A 24,953-nucleotide genomic window follows, 5' to 3' on the forward strand; every position below is an offset into this window, starting at 1 on the left:
CCCCCCCCCTTGTGTACAGGACTGACTATGGTATGGTGAAGTGCTCATCCGCACGGTATTTCTGCCTAAGGGCAGACAAACTTGGGATGCACTTTATTTGCATCACGAACACTGTGATGAGATTGATCTTGCTTTGATTTTACTTAAAATTCATGATGGCGGTTACCATCACTAGTGTCGTTGGTGGCTAGATTTTTATGATAAAAATAGCCCAAATGCCTACATGCAGCATGCAGGCTATACTGTAGTTTTCCTGTACTTAAACTGCATTCTATCAACTGATGCTTATTACATGCATTATAAAGTTGCTTTTTTTCATGGATATAACATGACAGGTCAGCAAAGGTTCTCCTTGTCCTTGAGTAGCGGTGACAAAGTATTCTCTTCTTTTATTTGAGTTTTTGGGCTTCCTTCAGAGTCATTAGAGGAACTACTGGGCTGCAATGACAATGACGACGATGACCCTTGACTACTAACAGAAGACTTGTCATTGCAGGATGATCCACTATCACTTTTAACAACCTTCAAGTCACAGTGAGCAGCCACATCTTTAAGGGAATGTGGTGTTATGACCTGTAAGGTAACATGTTCTGTCATGTGACGTATTGTCTCAACAACATCATGGTGTTCACCCCATTTGACGTCTTCACCATTTACGCCAATGACAATGTCGCCAACTTGCACGCCAGCCTCCTACAAAACACATCAGAACAAAAAATATACTGTGCCCTCTAAAGGGGGCTTTGAATAAAATGGGCCCTCTAAGGAAGCTCTCAGAAATGTAGGGAGTTCTACAGAAATATTAGGGGTTGTTAAAAAGTGGTACCATAAAAAGTTTTTATACTAAAGGGGGGCTCTGAAATTTTAAGGTGTCTTCAGTCGAAATCTTCTCTTAGACTATTTTATAAAAGAGTCACAGAAAGAGAAGGGCTAGATCCCCCTAATTTTGTTCATTTTTAGTATGATATGGTGTTGGGACCTTCATCTAGAGTGTCCAGCCATCACAATTTTTTAGGGTAATCTGTGGTTCATGTAAAAAACAAAACTTCCTACCTAGAGCATCTTACGGATGCTGCCCCTTGGCTATCAATTACCCAAAATGGCCTTTGGTCATCAATTACCCATGCTGCTTCTTGGTCATCAATTACCCATGCTGCTTCTTGGTCATTACTTACCCATGCGGCGCCTTGGTCGTCAATACTCTGTATTATCATTGGAGCAGACCCAATAACACTGAACCCAAATGAGCCATTCTCTCTGTGAATAGTTACAGTCCTTGACGCCCCTAGGGTGTTCTCAGCGTTGAAAATATGCACAGGACCCTAGAGAGAAGAGAGCAAATTATTTTGGGGGGCAGAAGGTCAAATACAGCTGAGTGGAATAATCATACAGGTTTTTTTTAAATGATATTTGATTTGTCAATGGAGCTCAAAGTTAACCCGAATGTTTCTCAATATATTAATTTTATTTTACGAAAACAACGAAAAAATTAATCGGCGAAATGTTATTTGGCGGCCAAAGAAGCAAAATAAGTTCTTTTTTTTTTTCATTTTGAGAGTATCATATAGTCCCCGAAATGGCCCCTAAAACTTACGATCAACGAAACCGATTGCTTTCATTTTTGGTACGCTATTAGAAATAAGAGGTAGCTGAATAACAATGGTAAAAAAATCCTTGCTCGCGTATGGATTTTTTTCAGGGGCGAATTTCAAAGTATAGGTAAATAACAGAGTGAAAATAAAAATACGCCAATATCTCAGAATTCCTCTAATAGACTTTAATAAAACTTCTTCTAAGTGTCGACCAAGGTCTGATGTAAAAAATGTTAGAAATTTCCCTGTAGCGAACAGCACTTCGCGAATAGTGAGTTTAACGGGTGCACCGTTCCGTTTCCATGTAAACACGAAAACACATAGTTCATTTTTCTAAAGGTCATCCCTAGCTGCATGTCATGGCCAAATAGTTTAATGATCAGACCCCTGTGACAGGAGAGTCGTGATTGACAGGGTGGTTGGGAATTCGGGAAACTTTATCGAATCTCCTTAAATATAAATATAAGTAAACTGGGCGATTGTGGCTTCTTAAACGTTGAAATAAGCGAAATGCATTAAGAAATCATGTGATTTGGGTGGTAAACACGTACGAGCTCTGATTTTAGTGGCAAAAAAAACAACAATCAGTGCTTACGAACCAACAAAAATGTTTCTAAGTAAAAAAAAATCAAAAAGGGCGATTCTGATTATGTGCAATAAGCTAAAAATTTAGCATCAGCAGATGTGATATTATAAGAAGATGACCTTATTGATGTAGGTTACAGTACCAGTTTGTAAAACAGGTCCTCCACTGGAGCCATGTGGAATTCTGGGGATATCGGGAAAGCCTTCTGTCGTACATAGGCTGTAAAATAGAAAATGAAATAAAAATAAAAAAGAAACAGTGTGTTTTCACACTTGGATGTTCACACGAATTTCCATTCTTAGAGATAAAAATGCGAGTTTTTCTCCTTATACATAGGCTTGTTTCCAGCCGTCGCTAGGCCTCATCGGCCTACTGCAGGCTCACAGAAACAAGCTGGAAATCGATCCTACATTATACAGGCCCATAATTAGAACTCTTACTTAACGGGGGTAGGGAGGGTTGGACCATATTCTCTTAGGTATAGTATCTCTTCCTAGCTGGCAGTGACACTCGTTTTTATTTGAAGCAGCCTTCATGTCAAGTGGGGAGGTTCGTTCGAGCCCCTCCTTCCTCAAAGCCATCTATCTATTAGCATGTAATTACCTTTGACGGGTGTTGGGGCCAAGGGGGCATCAAAGTCATCTTCTTCCTCCATTCCAACGAGTTTATTCGTGGACATATCACGGGCTACTGTAAGAACCTAGAAACGGGAGTAGCGGGACAGTGGATTACCTGCGCATACTAAAAACCGACAAATAATTTATGAATAAAGCTATGGAAACACTTCAATAGGAAGTCAAAAACTAGCAACAAACCAGCATTGCAGGCCAAAACCATTATGATACATTTCCAGTCGTCTATAAAATAACGTGTGTTGTGAGGGGAAATCACGCCACAAACTTGATGTTTTGCACTCTTATTATTTAGCCCAATATAGCTACTTGCTTTTCCAACAATCACGGGTCTGTTTGGCAAGAAGCTTATCTGTTGGCACGGAGCTTACACCTGCTCTGTGCGTTCGCGTTAGTCCTCGGAGACCCAGATTTCCGGTTCCGGTCCCGAGAATGTATCCACATGCTAAACACACCTTGTGTAATGACAACACACGTCTACAGAAACGGCATACTTGTCGAGCTCTCATCGCTTCCTCGTGATGCCGTAGCGCAGCGTGGAGATGAGCCTTAGCTGAAAATCAATAGAATATCTTCATAATAGTGATTGATGTCTATAGTGCGTTGGCTCTACAGTGATCACCTTGACATTTTTGTGAATTTAGCCTTTAAAGTTGTACTATTCGATTGACATTAACTTTACCAGCTAACCAACGTGGGAAGGAAATGCTTCAGTGGGCATCAGAGCACGATGCAATCTTTCTAGTTTTGAAGTTTATTTCTTTGATGTTCGCACGCTTATTGGTTTATTGGTTAACTTTTTCCTGACTTCGTGGCCACGGTAGCGCGTGTCGACTGGTAAACACTGTCTTGGTGGCCACGATAGCGCGCGTCGCATGGTAAACATTGTCTTGGTGGCCATGATAGTGCGTGTCGCATGGTAAACATTGTCTTGGGGGCCACGGTAGCGCGCGTCGCATGGTAAACATTGTCTTGGAGGCCACGGTAGCGCGCGTCGCATGGTACACTTTGTATTGGTGGTCACGGTAGCGCGCGTCGTATGGTACACTTTGTATTGGTGGTCAGGGTAGCGCGCGTCGCATGGTACACATTGTATTGGTGGCCACGGTAGCGTGTGTCGCCTGGTAAACAGTCTTGGTGGCCACGGTAGCGCACATCACACTATAACACTTTGTATTGGTGGCCACCGTAGCGCGCGTCACATTGTAAACCTTGTTTTGGTGGCGCGCGTCAGACTATAATCATCAGTTGTGGCAGATCAAAATGATTGATCCAAGTTGTGTGACCCTATTTCTCATAGGCTATAATACCCTTTATAAATTTAGATAAACTTACTACCTTTCTACTAAATATACTCCTACAAATGGTTTGATGTCTCCTGTAACATCACAAATCTTAACAGCCACAGAAAACCTGGTAAGAACGCCTGGGACTAGGGTGAACACAGGAATCCCGAATAGAACGCTTGGGACTAGGGTGAACACAGGAATCCCAAACAGAACGCCTGGTACTAGGCGGAATACAGGAAAACCGAATAGAACGCCTGGGACTAGGCTGAACACAGGAAACCCGATCAAAACCCCTGGAACTAGGCTGAACACAGGAATCCCGAACAGAACGCATGGGACTAGGCTGAACACAGGAATCCCGAATAGAACGCCTGGGACTAGGCTGAACACAGGAATCCTCAGTAGAACGCCTGGGCCTAGGCTGAACAAAGGAATCCCGAATAGAACACCTGGGACTAGGCTGAACACACCATACCTTGCTTTTTTCTTTTAGGCCCACTGTCCATATCCGATATGTACAAAGATGAGAGCATTTCATGTAAGCCGCTTGTTTCTCCAGCTAGAATTAAATAATATAAGTTTTAGTCAATTAAAATATCCATGAAGGCCATAATTTTCTATAGGAAGCTTTGATTGCTAACAAGACTGAAATCCAAGGCACCGTCGGTTCAGGGTGCTCCCTTACTGTCCTCTAACACTCCAGGCGCGGTACTGGGGGGTTGGCAGAGTTCGCGCACCCCCCCCCCCCCCCCCTTGGCGGCCAAATAGAAGGTCAGGAATCTTCAAATAACTATGCTTTTTCCATATGATACATAATATGACTGTGTGACCCCCCTCCCCCCCTCAGCCAATCCTGGGTACGCGCCTGCACTTGCTGCCAATGCTCTCTTTTTACATAAGTCCATTCAAAGCTCAAACTTACCTGGACATTGGAGTAACCCTGCTGCAGTATGGTAGTGAGACAATGCCTTATAGTGAACACTCATTATCTGGAAAAGAGCAGGCGTGTCAAATTATTTAGTTGGAATAAGTCCAGATACATTATGTGAGACAATGCCTTATAGTGAACATGCATTATCTGGAAAAGAGCAGGCGTGTCAAATTATTTAGTTGCAATAAGTCCAGATACATTATGTGAGACAATGCCTTATAGTGAACATGCATTATCTGGAAAAGAGCAGGCGTGTCAAATTATTTAGTTGCAATAAGTCCAGATACATTATGTGAGACAATGCCTTATAGTGAACATGCATTATCTGAAGAGAGGATCAGATCTCTCCGCCGTGGCCTAGGTTCGAATCCTGGCTCAAACTGGGGATTTTTCCGGGTTCCTGCCTTGATTCGAATTTGTGTCACAAGTGAGTTGAAGTTATTCTCCCGTGTTTCCAGTCTTCTTGGATAAGGACACTGAACCGGAGGTCCCGTCTCTTCAAGCTACACTAAACTAACCTGAACCGAAGGGACGTAAAGGACTACTGGGGACACAATAAACCCTCTGGCAGTGACCACCCCTAGTGACAGTGCTTACTAACCGAGGGCCATATGTTAGAAAACTGAATATTCGGTTAAATATGTTACCCTCGATAAAACAAAGATTAAACAGATTAAACAGGCCTATCAAATGATACATAGTTTTATTGGCTTTGATTGACACTGACTCAGTACTTGGTGCTGTTTCCACTTTAGTTGTAAAAACAGTTACTTACTTTTACGAGGTTTCTCCACGCTGTAGGAATGGAGTCCATACAAATTCCCGAGTTCATCAGCAGTTGTACCCTCTTGTAGCCCTGACTGATCTGTCATGCAACATTGTGTGTCCTTATTAAGAGGGTTTATTCGCAGGAAATGTAGGGAGCATTTTCATTGGGACTTCAACGAATGTCCTTTATAACGAGGCGTCTATCCACAACCTTATCCACACCTTAGGGCCTTCAGAAGTTTCCTTATAAACAAGGTGTCCTTAGCATACTTATCAGATGGTTCCTTGCACTGTGTTCGAAAGCAATTTAAGTCAGCCAATCAAGTAAGCTACAATTGTTTTGAAACGCGGAATCAAGATAGGAGTTGGAATCGTTCGCAAACTTTGGTAGAATGTTAAAGAACACATAAAGCAGGGAAAAGATTCACAGGAAATGCAAGGAGTCCATCCCTTATCGAGACTTTGAAAACGAGTTGCTCTTATAAAGTGGATCCATAAAGGCTTACCTCAGCGCATTCCTGACCAGCTTGTATGCATTCTTGGAAGCCATCGACGTCATCGTGTAGTAGTCTTCGCTTTTCCCACATGCACGCTTGCGCCTGGACCTAGCAAGTATACAAAACACAGGGTAAACATTCACAAGGCACAGCAACAATTGGTATTTGTATCGACAAATTTTAAACAATTTAGCGTACAAGGAAATATGCACGTGTTAAAGCCCTGGCTGCAATAAAGGATGTGGTGAGCAGTGAGACTGAATTGTTTCATCAGTGATCTTGAAATGCAAACCCGTGTTTAGGGCAAACGAAAATTCCTGCTACTTACCAACATAAGGGGAATCAGTGCCTCCAAGGTGTCTTGCGTCATATCCACACTTGGTGAGTTCATAAAGTTGTCCCTTATAAAGCGAAATGCACCTAGAAAGGTAAGGATAAGCGAAACATGAATGTATGTGGTGGTACCTTTGATGATTGTTGACAATGTTGAAGAGTTTTACCCTGACGAAGGGCTAACAACGCTTGAAACGTCAATGCAGATGTGTTTAACTTTACTCTTTCAACCTTGTGTTGATTTATAGCTTGTCTACACCATACCTTCGCAGACCACCTATTGGTCGATTCTAATGGTTGTAAAACTGTATAACGCACTCTGTATCTAATGCACCAACGAGCACCTATAGCATGCGACAGCGTGCGAACTGCTTAGATATTTAATAACCCACCTGCCGCTTTTTGGAAGGCCATGCATGCTTCCTCTACTCCTTCAGCTGTGCCCCGATCCTTGGAACAATTAAAGAGAAAAGTGAAGCTACATTGGACAAGATTTCAAGTCAAACGCCTCTCCGAAACCAAGTCATGTTGCAAGATAAACCAACAAGGCCGCGTTGAAGTTTGTGCATAGGCATGCAATAGAAACCCCCATGTTAACTTATTTCCTTGTTTCAACATCCCTCACATGGACCCTAGTTTTTTTTTTGCAGCTTTTCTGTAGCCTTTCTAGCTACACCTCTTTTTTTTTTTTTTTTTTAAAGCAATTGTCGAATGGCAATATAGTAAATGGCAGTTCCAATATAACTGAAAAATGCTTTTGGGTACTAATTATCGAAAGAATAAAGGTAATAAATAAACTCCAACGATACCAAACATACATTTGGTGACCTTATCGTATGTTTTATGTATTCTCCTGTATTCGGTATAACTATAAAGGTATTTGATGGTTGTAAAAAAAAATTGTCATTTGCTAAGTGACTTTTGGCGTTTGCACTGTAGTAAACGTCTTGAAACAATGTATACCAAGGTAAAAGGAAGATGTTTTTAAACAAAGATCAAGGGCATACAACAAGCCCCCTATCCCTAAACACATTGAAATGGCACATTACGTCTTTTGAATATGTGCTGATGCGGAAAATACTCATTTTAAAAATTGCTGGGAAAACAAATAATCTGTTCCTTTTTCCCAGGAGGGACCATTCCTTTTTTTCCAGCCAGCATTGGTTAGCCATTTTAGCACATGAAAAATTACCCGTATTACTGGTCAGGGCGAATTTTTTTCAAACAACCACTCCAGCGCCCCAAAAATTTTTTCCATCACAACTAGTTCTACTCCATAACTTGCCAGCAGAACCATTTGGGAAGATTTTTTTCCCAGTGGTCTAACAACCTCCCAGCCAGCAAAAAATACGGGCTGCAGAACAGATATTTTGCGGAAGAGTTTTTTGCCCTTGTCTGGCCATGGAAACTACGTCTCAGTTGTTGATGTTCTTTTAGTCCGTGGGCCAGGAAGTGAAACCCTCCCTCCCCCCCCCGGGAGATTTTGGGCGACATATATCAATTAAAAGCCCTTGTTCCAAAAATATATGTGTGACCGGGTTGATTTAACCCTTTCACTCCTGCAAAAAAAAACGGCCTGCGGAACAGATATTTTCCGGAACACATCCACTTTGTGCCATTGAAAGATTGCTAGGAATTACCTGCTTGGTTCCAATTTGTGACCACAGTGCTCCAATGTTGAACATCACACTCGCCTGTGGCAACAAGTATACATATCATGTCATACAAATCATGTAAATTTTGAGAGTTTAGTAAAGGAAATAATTAGAATCCAAACTTGAAGGGATACCTTTTCGAAGGCTGCAGACCTTTGTACTTTGGGGAGTCCGGTCATTGCATCATACCTACGCCGCAAGAATACACAAAAAGGTCATTTGAATCACCGAATCCCTGGTGGAAGCATGGGTGGCCTAGTGTGTTAGCGCGTCGGCCTCTCACACCGCTGTGGCCCAGGTTCGAATCCTGGCTCAAACTGGGGATTTTTTCCGGGTTCCTGCCTTGATTCGAATTTGTGTCACAATTGAGTTGAAGTTATTCTCCCGTTATTCTCAGTCTTCTCGGATAAGGACACTAAACCGGAGGTCCCGTCTCTTCAAGCTGCACTACATTAACCTGAACCGAAGGGACGTAAAAGAACCACTGGGGACGCAATAAACCCTCTGGCAGTGACCACCCCCAGTGACAGTGCTTACTAACCGAGAGCCATATGTTAGAAAACTGTATATTCCGTTAAACATGTTAATCTCGATAAACAAACTGACTGATAATCCATAACGTTTCTACAATGCTGCCTTCATCGGGAATTAAAGGGGCATGGCGTCATGGTACTGCGCATGTTTGAAGTCAGTGTTTATTGTAGGCTTTTAATTGTCTACAAACAGTTGAACTTTAAGCTATTAATGCCTTGTTAAAATAATATGCAATATTATATTAAAAGTATGTTTATTGACAGTTTGTGTCATTACCATTATATTTAAGTCTCCCACATGTACAAAAGGCTCAATAATAGAATTTGACTGAAATTCATTGTGTCCGGGCCGTAGAGCTATTGAAAAGCTCTTACCATGACACTGCCCCTTTAACACTCTATTACAATAAACCAGGGCAGTGGGTAAAATGTTCTCAAACTTTTGACCAAGTTTTTAACAGCAGTAATTCTAATATGTACTTCTGTTATTTAATTATTAATGCTGCATTCGAACTATCACTTCTTCAATTAACAATACGTTTGATTCAAATTATTATTGTCCATTATGCTTTATCGAAAAGGGCGTTGCCGTGGCAAGCTTTGAAATATTGGAGGGGCACAATATAGAAACGTTAAGAAAATATTGGGGGGTGGCACAGCAACGCCCGTACTGGTGATTTACTTATGTTTATATTTTTTTATATTTTTTTTTTGGGGGGGGGGGGGGGGGGGGTGGGAGGGTGATACACAAGAACCCAGTTCCCCACCCCCTGCTACGGCCCTGAAGGGTATACATACCAGTGGAAATAAACTGCCATGGAACCCCTTTTAGGGAAGAACTTTCTCTCGACAAAATACATCTGATTGTAGTATTCATAAAGGGAGAGTATACCATCTTTATCGCGGCTGGGATTGCACATTGTCTGATCAAGGAAAGAAATAATGTTATTTAATAGATGTCATTATAAATCAACAAAAAAATACATATGAAGTACTTACTTTTCTAAGCTTTCTATATCTTGCAAACTCCTCTGTGTATTTCTCAGGATCTTCATCATAGTGGTCTTGCAAAAATTCCTGGTAAAGACAAACAAGTGATGATCTATGTAATAGTAGCAGAAAGTAAAAAAATCATCAATAAAGCAGCATTGTCACCAGTTTACTTCCGGTTACGGTTGATTACATATCACCAATGATTTTTAACGGAAACTGCCGAAAATATTTCAAAATGTTATAAGCAGTGTGTCTTTTGGAAGTTTCTTCGAGAATTTGAATGATAATTTAGAGCTGATGGCCCATTTTATAGCGCGGATTCTAATATATTCTTTTGCCTTTTGACGGTTGAGGTTTCCGACGGACCTCGGGTAGTAGACTGGTGACAATGCTGCTTTAAGGAGACAGCCTTGGGCTTGTTGTAGGTAAGGGTATTGGAGGGGGCAAGGATGTATCCAGGGTGGTTGACTATGACCCCAACCCCCATTTCTAGCCACACATACATATTATATAATGTGGGATATATACATATTGTGGGATTGTAGTATATTAAGGCTGGTTCACACTAGCGACATAACAGACACTCTTATTTCCTATGTTCAAACTGTGAATGGTTCAAAATAATGACATAACGACAGAGACATAGCGACATAGGAGAAATAACATGTCTTTTCTTATGTCGTTATGTCAATGTCGTTATATAAGGACATAAGGGCGCGATGTTATGTCGTTATGTCGCTAGTTTGAGCCAGCCTTTAGAGAGTACATGTAAGTGTAGAAAGTGTAGTTAGGGTGAGTACAGCCTACGGTGTAGGTGGTGTCTCGATGAAAAAGCAATAGGTGAGAAAGTAGGTGGTATGGTGGGGATGTAGGGTGGGGATGAAGGTGGAGGATATACCTTAAAGTGTTTGGTGTGGAAGTGTATGTGGAGGGTGGGTGGCATAAGTAAAAGTGTCGGATTTAGAAGAGAAGGGAAGGTGCAGGTGAGAGAATAGATTACACTGTAGGTAAGGCTGGATGGTATAGGTGAAAGTGTAGGGTGTAAAAGAGGATGGAAAGTGTAGGTGAAAGCGTAGGGTGTAAAAGAGGGTGGAAAGTGTAGGTGAAAGTGTAGGGTGTAAAAGAGGGTGAAAAGTGTAGGTGAAAGCGTAGGGTGTAAAAGAGGCTGGAAAGTGTAGGTCAAAGCGTAGGCTGTAAAAGAGGGTGGAAAGTGTAGGTCAAAGCGTAGGGTGTAAAAGAGGGTGGAAAGTGTAGGTGAAAGTGTAGGATGTAAGAGAGGATGGAAGGTTTGGTTTAAAGCATAGGGTGTAAGAGAGGATGGAAGGTATAGGTGTGAAAGTGTAGGGTGTAAGAGGGGATGGAAGGTATAGGTAAAAGTGTAGGATGTAAGAGAGGATGGAAGGTATAGGTGTGAAAGTGTAGGGTGTAAGAGGGGATGGAAGGTATAGGTGAAAGTGTAGGGTGTAAGAGAGGATGGAAGGTATAGGTGAAAGTGTAGGGTGTAAGAGAGGATGGAACGTTTGGTTTAAAATGTAGGGTGTAAAAGAGGATGGAACGTTTGGTTGAAAATGTAGGGTGTAAGAGAGGATGGAAGGTATAGGTGAAAGTGTAGGGTGTAAGAGAGGATGGAAGGTATAGGTGAAAGTGTAGGATGTAAGAGAGGATGGAAGGTATAGGTGTGAAAGTGTAGGGTGTAAGAGAGGATGGAAGGTATAGGTGAAAGTGTAGGGTGTAAGAGGGGATGGAAGGTATAGGTGTGAAAGTGTAGGGTGTAAGAGAGGATGGAACGTTTGGTTGAAAGTGTAGGATGTAAGAGAGGATGGAAGGTATAGGTAAAAGTGTAGGGTGTAAGAGGGGATGGAAGGTATAGGTGAAAGTGTAGGGTGTAAGAGAGGATGGAAGGTATAGGTGAAAGTGTAGGGTGTAAGAGAGGATGGAAGGTATAGGTGAAAGTGTAGGGTGTAAAAGGGGATGGAAGGTATAGGTGTGAAAGTGTAGGGTGTAAGAGAGGATGGACGGTGTAGGTGAAAGTGTAGGATGTAAGAGAGGATGGAAGGTATAGGTGAAAGTGTATGATGTAAGAGAGGATGGAAGGTATAGGTGAAAGTGTAGGGTGTAAGAGAGGATGGAAGGTATAGGTGTGAAAGTGTAGGGTGTAAGAGAGGATGGAAGGTATAGGTGTAAAAGTGTAGGATGTAAGAGAGGATGGAAGGTATAGGTGAAAGTGTAGGATGTAAGAGAGGATGGAAGGTATAGGTGTGAAAGTGTAGGGTGTAAGAGAGGATGAAGTGTAGGTGTGAAAGTGTAGGGTGTAAGAGAGGATGTAAGGTATAGGTGTAAAAGTGTAGGATGTAAGAGAGGATGGAAGGTATAGGTGTGAAAGTGTAGGGTGTAAGAGGGGATGAAAGGTATAGGTGAAAGTGTAGGGTGTAAGAGAGGATGGAAGGTATAAGTAAAAGTGTAGGGTGTAAGAGAGGATGGAAGGTATAGGTGAAGGTGTAGGGTGTAAGAGAGGATGGAAGGTATAGGTGAAAGTGTAGGGTGTAAGAGGGGATGGAAGGTATAGGTGTGAAAGTGTAGGATGTAAGAGAGGATGGAAGGTATAGGTGTAAAAGTGTAGGGTGTAAGAGAGGATGGAAGGTATAGGTGAAAGTGAAGGGTGTAAGAGGGGATGGAAGGTATAGGTGTGAAAGTGTAGGGTGTAAGAGAGGATGGAAGGTATAGGTGTGAAAGTGTAGGTTGTAAGAGAGGATGGAAGGTATAGGTGTGAAAGTGTAGGGTGTAAGAGAGGATGGAAGGTATAGGTAAAAGTGTAGGATGTAAGAGAGGATGGAAGGTATAGGTGAAAGTGTAGGATGTAAGAGAGGATGGAAGGTATAGGTGTGAAAGTGTAGGGTGTAAGAGAGGATGAAGTATAGGTGTGAAAGTGTAGGGTGTAAGAGAGGATGTAAGGTATAGGTGTAAAAGTGTAGGATGTAAGAGAGGATGGAAGGTATAGGTGTGAAAGTGTAGGGTGTAAGAGGGGATGGAAGGTATAGGTGAAAGTGTAGGGTGTAAGAGAGGATGGAAGGTATAGGTGAAAGTGTAGGGTGTAAGAGAGGATGGAACGTTTGGTTTAAAATGTAGGGTGTAAAAGAGGATGGAACGTTTGGTTGAAAATGTAGGGTGTAAGAGAGGATGGAAGGTATAGGTGAAAGTGTAGGGTGTAAGAGAGGATGGAAGGTATAGGTGAAAGTGTAGGATGTAAGAGAGGATGGAAGGTATAGGTGAAAGTGTAGGGTGTAAGAGAGGATGGAAGGTATAGGTGTGAAAGTGTAGGGTGTAAGAGAGGATGGGAGGTATAGGTGAAAGTGTAGGATGTAAGAGAGGATGGAAGGTATAGGTGAAAGTGTAGGATGTAAGAGAGGATGGAAGGTATAGGTGTGAAAGTGTAGGGTGTAAGAGAGGATGGAAGGTATAGGTGTGAAAGTGTAGGATGTAAGAGAGGATGGAAGGTATAGGTGTGAAAGTGTAGGGTGTAAGAGAGGATGGAAGGTATAGGTGAAAGTGTAGGGTGTAAGAGGGGATGTAAGGTATAGGTGAAAGTGTAGGATGTAAGAGAGGATGGAAGGTATAGGTGTGAAAGTGTAGGCTGTAAGAGAGGATGGAAGGTATAGGTGAAAGTGTAGGATGTAAGAGAGGATGGAAGGTATAGGTGAAAGTGTAGGGTGTAAGAGAGGATGGAAGGTATAGGTGAAAGTGTAGGGTGTAAGAGAGGATGGAACGTTTGGTTGAAAATGTAGGGTGTAAAAGAGGATGGAACGTTTGATTGAAAGTGTAGGGTGTAAGAGGGGATGGAAGGTATAGGTGTGAAAGTGTAGGGTGTAAGAGAGGATGGAAGGTATAGGTAAAAGTGAAGGGTGTAAGAGAGGATGGACGGTATAGGTGTGAAAGTGTAGGGTGTAAGAGAGGATGGAAGGTATAGGTGAAAGTGTAGGGTGTAAGAGGGGATGGAAGGTATAGGTGTGAAAGTGTAGGGTGTAAGAGAGGATGGGAGGTATAGGTGAAGGTGTAGGGTGTAAGAGAGGATGGAAGGTATAGTGGTGTGAAAGTGTAGGATGTAAGAGAGGATGGAAGGTATAGGTGAAAGTGTAGGGTGTAAGAGGGGATGGAAGGTATAGGTGAAAGTGTAGGGTGTAAGAGAGGATGGAAGGTATAGGTGTGAAAGTGTAGGGTGTAAGAGGGGATGGAAGGTATAGGTGAAAGTGTAGGGTGTAAGAGAGGATGGAAGGTATAGGTGAAAGTGTAGGGTGTAAGAGAGGATGGAACGTTTGGTTGAAAATGTAGGGTGTAAAAGAGGATGGAACGTTTGGTTGAAAGTGTATGGTGTAAGAGAGGATGGAAGGTATAGGTGAAAGTGTAGGATGTAAGAGAGGATGGAAGGTATAGGTGTGAAAGTGTAGGGTGTAAGAGAGGATGGAAGGTATAGGTGAAAGTGTAGGGTGTAAGAGGGGATGGAAGGTATAGGTGTGAAAGTGTAGGGTGTAAGAGGGGATGGAAGGTATAGGTGAAGGTGTAGGGTGTAAGAGAGGATGGAAGGTATAGGTGAAAGTGTAGGGTGTAAGAGAGGATGGAAGGTATAGGTGTGAAAGTGTAGGGTGTAAGAGAGGTTGGACGGTGTAGGTGAAAGTGTAGGTTGTAGGAGTGGATGTAGGTTAAAGTGTAGGTAAAGAATGCAGTTCTAGAGCCAAGGGGGGCCAGGCCCTCCAATTTTCAGATATTTGGCCTAAAAAAACAAGATATATAAAAATATCTACCGAAAATATGAGTCAGGCCCCCCTTTCTTAAAATCCTTGCTTCGGCCCCCCTTTTTGGAACTCCTGGATCTGCCCCTGGAATGGAGGTTGTATTTGAAAGTGTAAGTTGCAGGTCAAGATGATGGCTGTTGGTGAAGGTGTAGGGTGTATGTTAGAACGGAGGGTGTAGGTGTAAATGTAGGTAAGAATGGATGATGTTCGTTAAAGTGTAGAAAGTAGGTGAAGATGGAGGTTGTTGGAGACAGTGTGGGGTGAAGGTGAGAATGAAACATGAGGGGGAAAGTGTAGGGTGCTGGAATGTTAAATGGCAGAAATGATAGTCAAAGATGGATATGCAGGAGTCTTGGTGATTCACCTTAATTTCGCTACATACGCAGGATCCCTCTTCCCCAACTATGTTTCTCTAAGTAAGCAATATGTAAACTGACATTGCCTAGCATATATTTCACCTTAAACTGACTACAAAAGTCTACATCTTGGGTTTCTCGTAGACCCAGAGGAATCATAGGTACTTGCTTTTCCATGGTTCTGTAGAATCACAAGATTAGTCACCTCCACTCATAGGATTATGCAGTAAGGTGTAAAAATCTTACCCATCAAACTGATAGACATCGAGGGAGCAATTGATCCCTTCCAACTCCTCCTGTAGCTGGTCCAGCTGGAAACTTGCAAAGCTGAGCTCCATGCGGGCAGCATGTTTGAGTTTACGGTCATTGGTACTTCTATAAAAAGAAGACAATGACATGAACCGAACACTTAAAAGTCATGTCTAGAATTCCAGCATTTATTTTGAAAAAGATATCATCTGAAGACACCAATTTTATCAATAAATATGCTAAAAATTAATAAAATTCCTTTAATTATCAGTTATGTTGCTTTGCATTTGCTGCTATGTTCAACAGCATTTTAATTATACTCTACATTATTTATACAGAGAGGTGTTGGAACCCTAAGATTTGGGGGCAGGAGGGGAAGTAAAAGCTCCCAATAGGTTATTTAGTCTTTGTGCAACCTTAAATTTGAATACTGGAATTCACATGGTACTGGATTCCCCCTGCCCCTCCCTGTTCACCGCCCATGTTACATACATCATAATGATAGACTGTTAATAGTAAAAAAAAGGTAATATCACTTATAGCATTGATGGTTAATGCCTCAGGAAATGTTGGTCTGTGTACCTGTGTTGAGTTGAATTTTACTTGGAATCCTAAAAAGTTGATTTCTTATGTGCGCTTTGATTGGCTAAATATCTATAGGATCTTTGGTGGAATTTAGCTAAATCATAAACTGATGTTATTGACTGTCACTTAGAATGCTTTTAACAGTGCATAAGTAATCAAGACATAGTTTTAAATAGGTAAGCTTGTTAGCATTGAGAGTCTGTTTATATTTGACACAAATTATTATTTTGTCATACTGGTTGGAAGTAGAGTTTGTGTCAATCTGAGAGTATGTTTTCCATAATCCTTTACGCTTACTTTATGTCTGTCACAAAACTGTCAAAGATGGTCATGGTTATAGCATGGCTACTGAACTCTTGAGTACAAGAGCAACGTCTATCAACTGTTGCTAACATATGTCACACAGACAAGTATATTTTTTTCAAAATAACAGGGTTCACTAAAGTTTAACATATGTTCAGAACAAAAATTGACCTCTTAAAAGCTAGATCTTTCCAAATAATGGAATCCAATTACTGATTGTACCATCAAAATAAAATCAACAAAGCACTATTTAAAATAAGTCTAGTGTTTATATGATGTTATCAAATCTGATTGCTGCATCACTAAAGATGTTAGCAATATGATTTCATAGCTAGAAATAACAATTCAAAATTTGCCAGATGTCCATTTGCAAGCCCTTATCTTATCTTGAGGAACTTTCCTAAGGAAATCAGCAGAAGGTGTTATTTCTTTCTTTTTTTTTTTGCCTGCGAAACACAGATTTCAAAACTGAATGCAAGACCATACAACAAATGCTAAGAATATTTAGCTGGAAACTCATGAAATCGTAAAAGAAAAATAATAGTAATAATGATCAAAATTAAACGACAATGACCAAGTCTCTTCAGGGCTAAAAAGAAAAAAAATACTTGAAGTATTCTTAACAGGATGTTGGGGATAATGTGTGTTACATGTTTTATTTTTTAGTAAACTTGAGTATAAACTACATAGAGTGATTATGCCCTTTTAAAATTTAAAAGTCAAACACAATCTGACAATGTTTGCCTTGAAGATCAAACATTTTTAATGACTAATGTCATGTGAAATGATAATATCAGTCATGTGCCAAAATGGTAACCAATTGATGATGATATGGATTTCCAAAATGTAATAAGGGCTTTGTCACAGATGATTTAAGGCAATTCATTCATTATTGTAAATTTTGCTGGAAAGACTAAAGGAGAGAATACAAAACAAAATGAGCAGAAACGATGCCAGGTGTTTGCAAAGTACACATCTAAACATGAAATGTGATATGAAAAATACAGTTACCAAAGGTTATTTCTCCTCACAGATTGAATATCTCTACAAAAATAGATATGGTACCCTCTTCCCTCCTAAAACCTTTTATCATCAGAAGTTCTTACTTTTTGAAAGAGTCTATGTTTTTGGCTTCTCTCTAAATTTTACATAAGCAGCTGAAGTTTACAATATTTTAATGAAGAACCAGGCTTTGACAGACCAAAAACTGATAATTAAAGCATTTTGGTGGCAGCGGTAGTGCAAAGATCCCTTTGTCCATCTCTTCCTAAGTGTCTAAGCTGGCTGGATGGACCTTTTATCAGAGGATTAAGTGACATGGATTTGCTTATGTTACTTAATTGCATACCTGTCAACTCTCCCACATTAGGCAGGAGTCTCAAGATTTTCGACATCTTCTCCTGCTCTCCCACATGGAGCACCAAATCACCCCCTTTTTAGCGATTTTTATCGCTTCCAAAACATAATTCTTTAGAAAATCGACATTTTGACTATTTTCTATTAAAATAATTAAAACAATAATTTCCTTATATAGCGCAATTTATCTTACACCCTCATGAGATCTATAAGTGGAAGGGAAGAAGAAGAAACGGGGAGGAGGAAGAAGAAGAAGAGGAGGAGGAACAAGGAGTGGTCATTGAAGAGCAAGACATTAGTAGCAGTGAAGATGAGAGTGAGGAAAGTGATGAGAGTCCCAATTTTTGAGCTGAAAAAATATCCAAAATTATAGTAGCCACCCCGCACTAATATTTGGGGGGTATTGATTAGTTCTTGCCAAAAAAAATATAGTGATATACCTGTTACCTAGTAAAACAGGTTTCATTAAGCCATAACCCCCCCACCACCACCACCTTTTTTCAATAAAAGTTATGAAAAAAAGCCATGTGACTTGGAAGATCCAATGAATTAGACAAAACAATAACATAATATAAAACAAAAATTTAGGAGTATGCTTCGTTTTATCATATGACTTCGTACTTTGGTATTAAATTTCCGAAAAAATAATAGGAAATTCAATTAGGATAGGGGCCGTGTTTGGTACTATAATTTTTTTTAGTTTTTTAAATTAAGAAATAAAAAAAGAATTAACCAAATTCAAACAACGGGAGGTTAATGGCTATATGGCATAAATGGTAGAAAACTGATGATGCGTTTATTTGAAAACGTGGAACAAATAAGCACTGCGTGAATAATCTAATTTGTAAAAAAAGATCAAATGAAAAAGATTCTTGCCAAGCGAGATAATTTCTCTAATACACAATTTTTCAAATTGAAAATCAGAAGTGCATTATCATTATAAGTAAGTGAGTGTAGAGTCGACAGCCTAATGTTACATTACTTCGCTAACTTCCATTACTTACTTTAGAGCTTTGATTAAATTTTCGGCTCCGTCTCGTAGTTTTGTCTGCTTGTGAATTTTTCGATTCAAAGCTTGACGTTTGTGTTGAAGCTGCCACCTACCAGATTCACGGTAAACAGCTGCATTTTCATTCTCTCTCTGAAATCAAAAGGCCAGGAAAGACTAAATATTCATCGAAGTATTTACCTATAACGTTAGAATATAGAGCGATCATAAAATAACTGATGTCAACATAGCAATCGCGATGTAAACAAATCATAGTTATAAACATTTGAAGTCTTCATTGAACCATTGACTCCATTCATTCGTGGAGTCGACAACACATAACATAGTGCGGGAAACTCATCATCTCTCTAGCTCAACAAAGGATATTGAGTTCGTAATTCGAAACAAATAAACTGCTGTTATCCGTTGTTCTTTGTTTGGCGTTATAAACTCACTAGAACTCTCGCCACTGTTCCATGGGATCGCCGTTTCTTCGTGACAGGGTTTGTGGTAGAGACAGTCTCTTGTTCAGTGTTTGATGTGTTTTCAAACTGCCCCTTACTTGCCATCCCAAAGACAAACTGTCATGTTTCACCGCATTTTCTAGAGCTTAAGCCATCTTGATTCCATTGTACTTATGCGCTTCCCGACATTTTTTTTCTTATCAGAATCACATTCCAATCACCCGCGAATCTATGCGATCGAATAAATAGCTAAGCGCCCGAGGGTTAACTGTCACGTGACTTATCCCGCGGGAACATATATGATAGAGAGCGCGTTTTCCCTGAAGCTTTCTTTTTTATAGAAGGCTTGTTTGTTATTAGTTTCGAGATAGTTTGTCTTGCAACACAACTGTTTGGCCTGTTTGTCAGGCCAAACAGTTAACCATTCGCAGGAATCGATGGTTGCGTGTTATGATTTCTACATGAATTTCGAGAATGATATCTCTGTTATTTGAGGGCGGCTGTACTGGAGCTATGCACTATGGCAGTCTTTCTTTTTTTTTTTTTTTTTTTTTTTTTTTGATTGGATATTATAATAGAAATCCGTACTTTTTTCCGTTCGGATAAATTTATTTACAATTACGGCGTAAACCACTGTTGCCAGATTGTGATCACTTTTATCGTCCCTTATTTATCAGAGTTTTATGGGTGCCATTTATGAGAAAATTGGAGAAAGATCTTGAATTATTTTTTTAGTGAGTGGTATCAATGTTCTATTGTATGATTGTTAGTAGAAATGTTCGCGGTTATCATACCACGCACACGTTGTTCTAAATTACATACACAGTTATCATACCCTTCTCTAAACAACCCTTGCATTTTCCAGAAATCTTTTTGGAGTTTTTTCTGGTTCAAATATTACGACCCTTCCCCAATCTAAAGCACAAAAATGGTGACCCTCTCCCTTTTTGTATGCGCCTCTCATGGCAGCAGGTCCATTTTTAGTGCTCTCTAGAATTTTAAATTTTTACCATTAACGCTTTTCCAATATCGCTTCGAAATGACGAAAGGCCAGCCACTAACTTCTCAACACTACTGGCAAAGGAAAAGATGGCCATTTTACCGCGGCAGGCGAGCTGGAATGCAAGTCAAAGCCCGAGAACTTTATCGCCGGCATTACATTGACAAAGTTCGACCAAGACCAATGGACCGTGAAGCCAAAAGACCATCCTCTGCTCACAATCCAAACAACTGTGTACAGGTTTCTACCACGAATTCGATCCAGAAGACTCCTATTTCACTAAACGCATTTGTCCCTGCTTTGTTACTATCAAATGTGAGGTCGTTAGCTCCCAAGATCGACGAAGTTCGCGAGGCCATTTCGAATGCAAATTTGGACCTCGCATGCATAACTGAAACCTGGTTGCGTAACCACATACACAACAATGTCATCGCTGTATCTGGTTACAATTTAGTGCGCCGCGACAGGACTAAGGACCAGCATGGTGGTGTCTGTATATTCATCAAGGATTCCATCAAATACCAAGTCCTAGAAGACCTAATGGACGACGAGTTTGAAGTCCTTTGGATCCAACTGCGACCTTCGCGTCTCCCAAGGGGAATCACAAGCATCGTTGTTGGTTTAGTCTACCATCCGCCAAGTGCTGCTGACATGCCTATGCTAGAGTATCTACATAGTTGCTTATCAACAATGGAAGCAAGCTACCCCGGCTGCGGGACGATTCTGCTCGGTGACTTCAATAAAACTTTAGTAAAAAAATCTACTCGCCTAAGCAATGGTTTTAAATTGAAACAGCTGGTGAACTTTCCAACCCGCGGCGGAAACATGTTGGACCCCATCTTTACAAACTTGGGTGAATTCTACAACCCGCCCACCCAACTCCCAGCATTTGGAATGTCTGATCACTTCTCAGTTGACCGAGTACAAAGCTCACCGTGAAAAGGAGAGACCTGCGCCCCTCCAACAGGCTGGCTATGCGCACATATTTAGAAGAGGTTGACGTAAAATCCCTCCTTGACTGCAAAACTAAATGCGAGGACAAACTGCAAATGCTGAAGACTATTGTAAAGACTGGCCTGGACACACTGGTTCCACAGAAGACCAAGACTATTCAGTCTAACGAGCCGCCTTGGATGAACTGCAAGTTGAAGAAACTAATACGGACGCGCCAGAAAGCATTAGCTGAGGGAAACCAAGACCAGTACAGGAAGCTGCGAAATCGCGTAAACCGAGAGAGGAAATCTTGTCGCTCCAAATATTATGAAGCCAAGGTAGAGCATTTGAAAGAATCTAAGCCGTCAACTTGGTGGAGAGAGGTGAAAAAACTTGGCGGGATGAGCGCACCTGGGAGCCAGGACCCCGCCCTTTTGTACCAGCATATCGCAAATGGTCAGGAGGCGGGTTGCTTAAAGAACATTGCTGACACCATCAACACAGCGTTCCTGAGCCCGATGAATGTTTTTGAGCCCCTTTCAGAGAAATGTCACCTCAACCCCGAGTCAGAGGGACACGCGTACACTCTCCAAGTCTCCCAGCTATCGGTCTTAAAGAAACTGGCAGAGTTGAACCCCTCCAAAGCTTGCGGACCTGACGGGATGCCAGGCTGGATTCTCAAGGAAAACGCCGACTTGCTAGCGGAGCCAGTTACCGACATTCTTCAGATAAGTTCGAGTTAAACGAAGCTAAATGCAAAGAGCTCCGAATCTCCTTTGCGCGATCTCCGCCCGTATCCGACCCAATAATGGTTAACAATACTGAGCTGGAATGCGTTTCACAAGCTAAGATCTTAGGCGTAACCTTTTCGAGTGACCTAAAGTGGAACGCCCACGTAGATGAAGTTATCAAAAAGGTGAATAAGCGTCTTTACTTTCTACGCCAGCTTAAGCGCGCAAATGTAAAACCAAAGGAGCTCATTCTATTTTATCTAACTTGCATTAGACCATGTACAGAGTACGCATGCGCGCTATTTCATAATAGTTTGCCCAAGTACCTAGCAGCAGATTTGGAGTCATGTCAGAAGCGTGCGCTTAGAATAATATTTCCAGACGACTCTTATGCACAGGCACTAATTGCCTCTAATATCACAACACTACAGGAAAGACGTGAGGTCGCAACAAACAAACTCTTTAGCGAAGTCATGGCCAGTCCAAACCACAAACTACATAGGCTGCTCCCTCAGCAGAACTCTAGAATTAATATTAGGAAGAGGCGGGCCTTTGCCATCAAAGCCAACACGCAACGTTTTGCAAAAAGTTTTTTAATGTTCAATGCCTCTACTAAATTTTACGACTAGATATTTAATCAACGCAGTATAGATTTGATCAAGCCTGTAATTTTAGATTCATATTTTAGATTTTTAGATTTTTTAAGTATTTGACTATTGTAACATAACGTAATTCAACCTTCGGGTTGCAAAGTTTTTGAATAAACCTATCTATCTATCTATCTATCTATCTATCTATCTATCTATCTATCTATCTATCTATCTATCTATCTATCTATCTATCTATCTATCTATCTATCTATCTATCTATCTATCTATCTATCTATCTATCTATCTATCTATCTATCTATCTATCTATCTATCTATCTATCTATCTATCTATCTATCTATCTATCTATCTATCTATCTAAAAGGCGCCAAAAAATTAAGGCCCTCCCCAAGAACACAAAAAGGTTAAAAAATTATACTCTAGTTGTGTCAGATGCTTTACGTACGGCACATTCTTCCATTTAACTGTATGAGTGCAGAGCCAACAAATGTAATAAACACCCACAATTGTAATAAGAAGTTGCCCACAAACGAAGTAAACCCACAAATGTAATAACGAGCAACCTGTGTAGTACAAACAAAGAAAGAGCATTGGGCACTTTGCCAAGAAGAAAAATATATGCTTTATCATTTCTTAGCCGGAATATGGCCAGAAGTCACTGTTTCAAATTCAAATTGTGGGGAGTCAGATACCGCCCCCTCCCCCCGCATGCCAAATTGTTGTGTGTGAGGGGGGAGGGGGGAGGGCACTGACTTTGGCATGCCAATGAAGGCCTGGATGTGTTGCTTCGAGCACATTTTTCAGGGGTCTGGGGGCAAATTCAGTAATTGAAGTTAATAAAACCAAAACCGCAAAAGAAAAGTAGAAGTCACACTTCGAGGGGATAATGGTTTTCAATGCCAGCGAAACGCAAGGCATGAACGTGTAAACAGGCGCATCAGATTCGTTTATTTATTTTGTAGGAGGTCTGGGGTTCTCTCCAGAATTTTTTTTTGAAATTCCCGACTTTAAGGAGGCTCGGAAATTGTTTTGTGCCACTTGTTTTGTGTCAGTTTGAGCTTAAATACGGGGTTAAGGTCATTATGGTAATCCATTGTTTTGATCCATATGTAATTTGCAATTCACCTGGCTCAATTAGTTCCTTAAGGACAGAGGGCCAGAAATAGTGCCTCATAAGTCATGTAAACACATAAACTTATAAATGAAACAAAGCTGTCAGTATGTTGATAACTTGCTCTTAAAGAGAACGAAGGAAAGAAAGAAAAAAAACATTTGTTTAATCATTTTGACATTCTTGAGACGTGCATAGGATTACTAGCAAGAGAAAAACACTCTCGAACATCTTTGCAGATCTAAACCTCGCGCTATGGGTGAGTGTATATATTTCTTAATGTTTCTGTATCCTTACCCTTATTATTTCAAGGCCTGAAGATCTCTGCCGCTTTGCTGGTTCTTCAACGTTATTTGCTGATGAAAATGACACCAGCACCAATAACACCCACTGTTGTCATGGGTGTCATTGATGCTACGGGGCCACTGGTGTCATGAGTGCCATTGATGTTACGGGGCCACTTGTGTCATGGGTGTCATTGGTGTTACGGGGCCACTGGTGTCATGAGTGTCATTGGTGTTACGGGGCCACTTGTGTCTTGAGTGTCATCGGTGCTACGGGGCCACTTGTGTCATGGGTGTCATTGGTGTTACGGGGCCACTTGTGTCATGAGTGTCATTGGTTCTACGGGGCCACTGGTGTCATGGGTGTCATTGGGGCAACTTCTGTCATAGGTGTCATTGATGTGTCGGGGCCACTGGTGTCATGAGTGTGTGGCCCCGTAACACCAATGACACTCATGACACCAGTGGCCCCGTAACATCAATGACACTCATGAAAACCGTGGCCCCGAAACACCAATAACACCAATGACACAAGTGACCCCGTAGCACCAATGACACTCATGACACCAGTGGCCCCGTAACACCAATGACACCCATGACACAAGTGGCCCCGTAGCACCAATGACACCAGTGGCCCCGTAGCACCAATGACACCCATGACACAAGTGGCCCCATAGCACCAATGTCACTATCACACACAGTCGATATTCATGTCTCAGAATTTGTAACTTGTTTCTAAGCTTTCAGAATAATACAAATATATGGTAGACGAGTTTAAAGACTTTTTTCTGCAAGAATTGATGACTATCCACCTATTTTGGCGTTTCAAAGGGAATGATGGATGCCTCTTTCCAAAAAGGGAAGTAAAAAGAAATTTTGAAGCATTTAAAAACAAAATTGGCGCGTTTCCTTTACTTTACCCGCCTAAAAACGGCAAGTTCTATGAGTTCTAAACTGTTTCCTTATTAATAGGCCTCACTGTATTTACATTCGAAACTACTCTAAGTAAACCAAATAGGCACGATGCAATTATCATTATTACACTTTCAATATCGGCCATTCTTTATCATTGGACATGGAAAGCTAGTTGCTCTAGGCAATTAGTGAGTTCGACTTATATTTTATCCCATTTCCATTTACATCTTTATTTCCCAATCCCTCTTCTGCCTATAGAGAATGTTGAGGGGATGTGTTTTCTGCATTTTCGCAATACTTAAAGTATACTACAAATTACCTGGATTTTTTTAAAGGTGCTAAAAGTTTTGATTATTCTCACCTCTTTCGCAGGTGTTGTGAGCACTTGAATTAATCTTAAATGTCCCCGGAGAGAAAATCTTTAAGTCAACAGGCTCTGACGCTGATCGACCCGTCATCCAATCATATATCTC

General features: G+C 41.0%; 1 protein-coding gene across 2 annotated transcripts; it reads right to left on the minus strand.

Annotated features, from left to right (window-relative positions):
• Nucleotides 1-33: 33 nt before the first annotated feature.
• On the minus strand, nucleotides 34-20,166 carry LOC5505896 (rhophilin-2). Of its 2 annotated transcripts, none has more exons than XM_032374220.2 (19): nucleotides 19,908-20,166; nucleotides 18,450-18,586; nucleotides 15,199-15,327; nucleotides 15,055-15,133; nucleotides 9,816-9,893; nucleotides 9,615-9,739; nucleotides 8,418-8,472; nucleotides 8,269-8,322; nucleotides 7,021-7,078; nucleotides 6,624-6,715; nucleotides 6,305-6,403; nucleotides 5,806-5,895; nucleotides 5,022-5,088; nucleotides 4,575-4,658; nucleotides 3,266-3,363; nucleotides 2,782-2,878; nucleotides 2,321-2,397; nucleotides 1,176-1,322; nucleotides 34-693 (listed from the first exon to the last, which is right to left on the minus strand). In XM_032374220.2, the coding sequence occupies exons 1-19, from the start codon at nucleotides 19,992-19,994 to the stop codon at nucleotides 337-339; spliced, it is 2,010 nt and encodes a 669-aa protein (XP_032230111.2). In that variant the 5' UTR covers nucleotides 19,995-20,166; the 3' UTR covers nucleotides 34-336. The 2 variants fall into 2 exon arrangements, with proteins under 2 accessions (XP_032230111.2, XP_032230110.2); XM_032374219.2 differs by lacking the exon at nucleotides 19,908-20,166 and adding an exon at nucleotides 18,889-19,149.
• Between the last annotated feature and the right edge of the window lie 4,787 nt (nucleotides 20,167-24,953).

Source organism: Nematostella vectensis, chromosome 13, assembly GCF_932526225.1.
Source record: "Nematostella vectensis chromosome 13, jaNemVect1.1, whole genome shotgun sequence".
NCBI lineage: Eukaryota > Metazoa > Cnidaria > Anthozoa > Actiniaria > Edwardsiidae > Nematostella > Nematostella vectensis.

What these genes read in the sequence shown, in the direction of transcription:
- LOC5505896 (XM_032374219.2), bottom strand. Translation starts at nt 19,002, where the DNA reads ATGGCAAGTAAGGGGCAGTTTGAAAACACATCAAACACTGAACAAGAG. An exon ending in ACTTTTGTAGTCAGTTTAAG is followed by an intron (nt 9,894 to 15,054) that starts GTGAAATATATG and finishes TGTCTTTACCAG; the next exon opens with GAATTTTTGCAAGACCACTA. An exon ending in GATATAGAAAGCTTAGAAAA is followed by an intron (nt 9,740 to 9,815) that starts GTAAGTACTTCA and finishes TTCCTTGATCAG; the next exon opens with ACAATGTGCAATCCCAGCCG.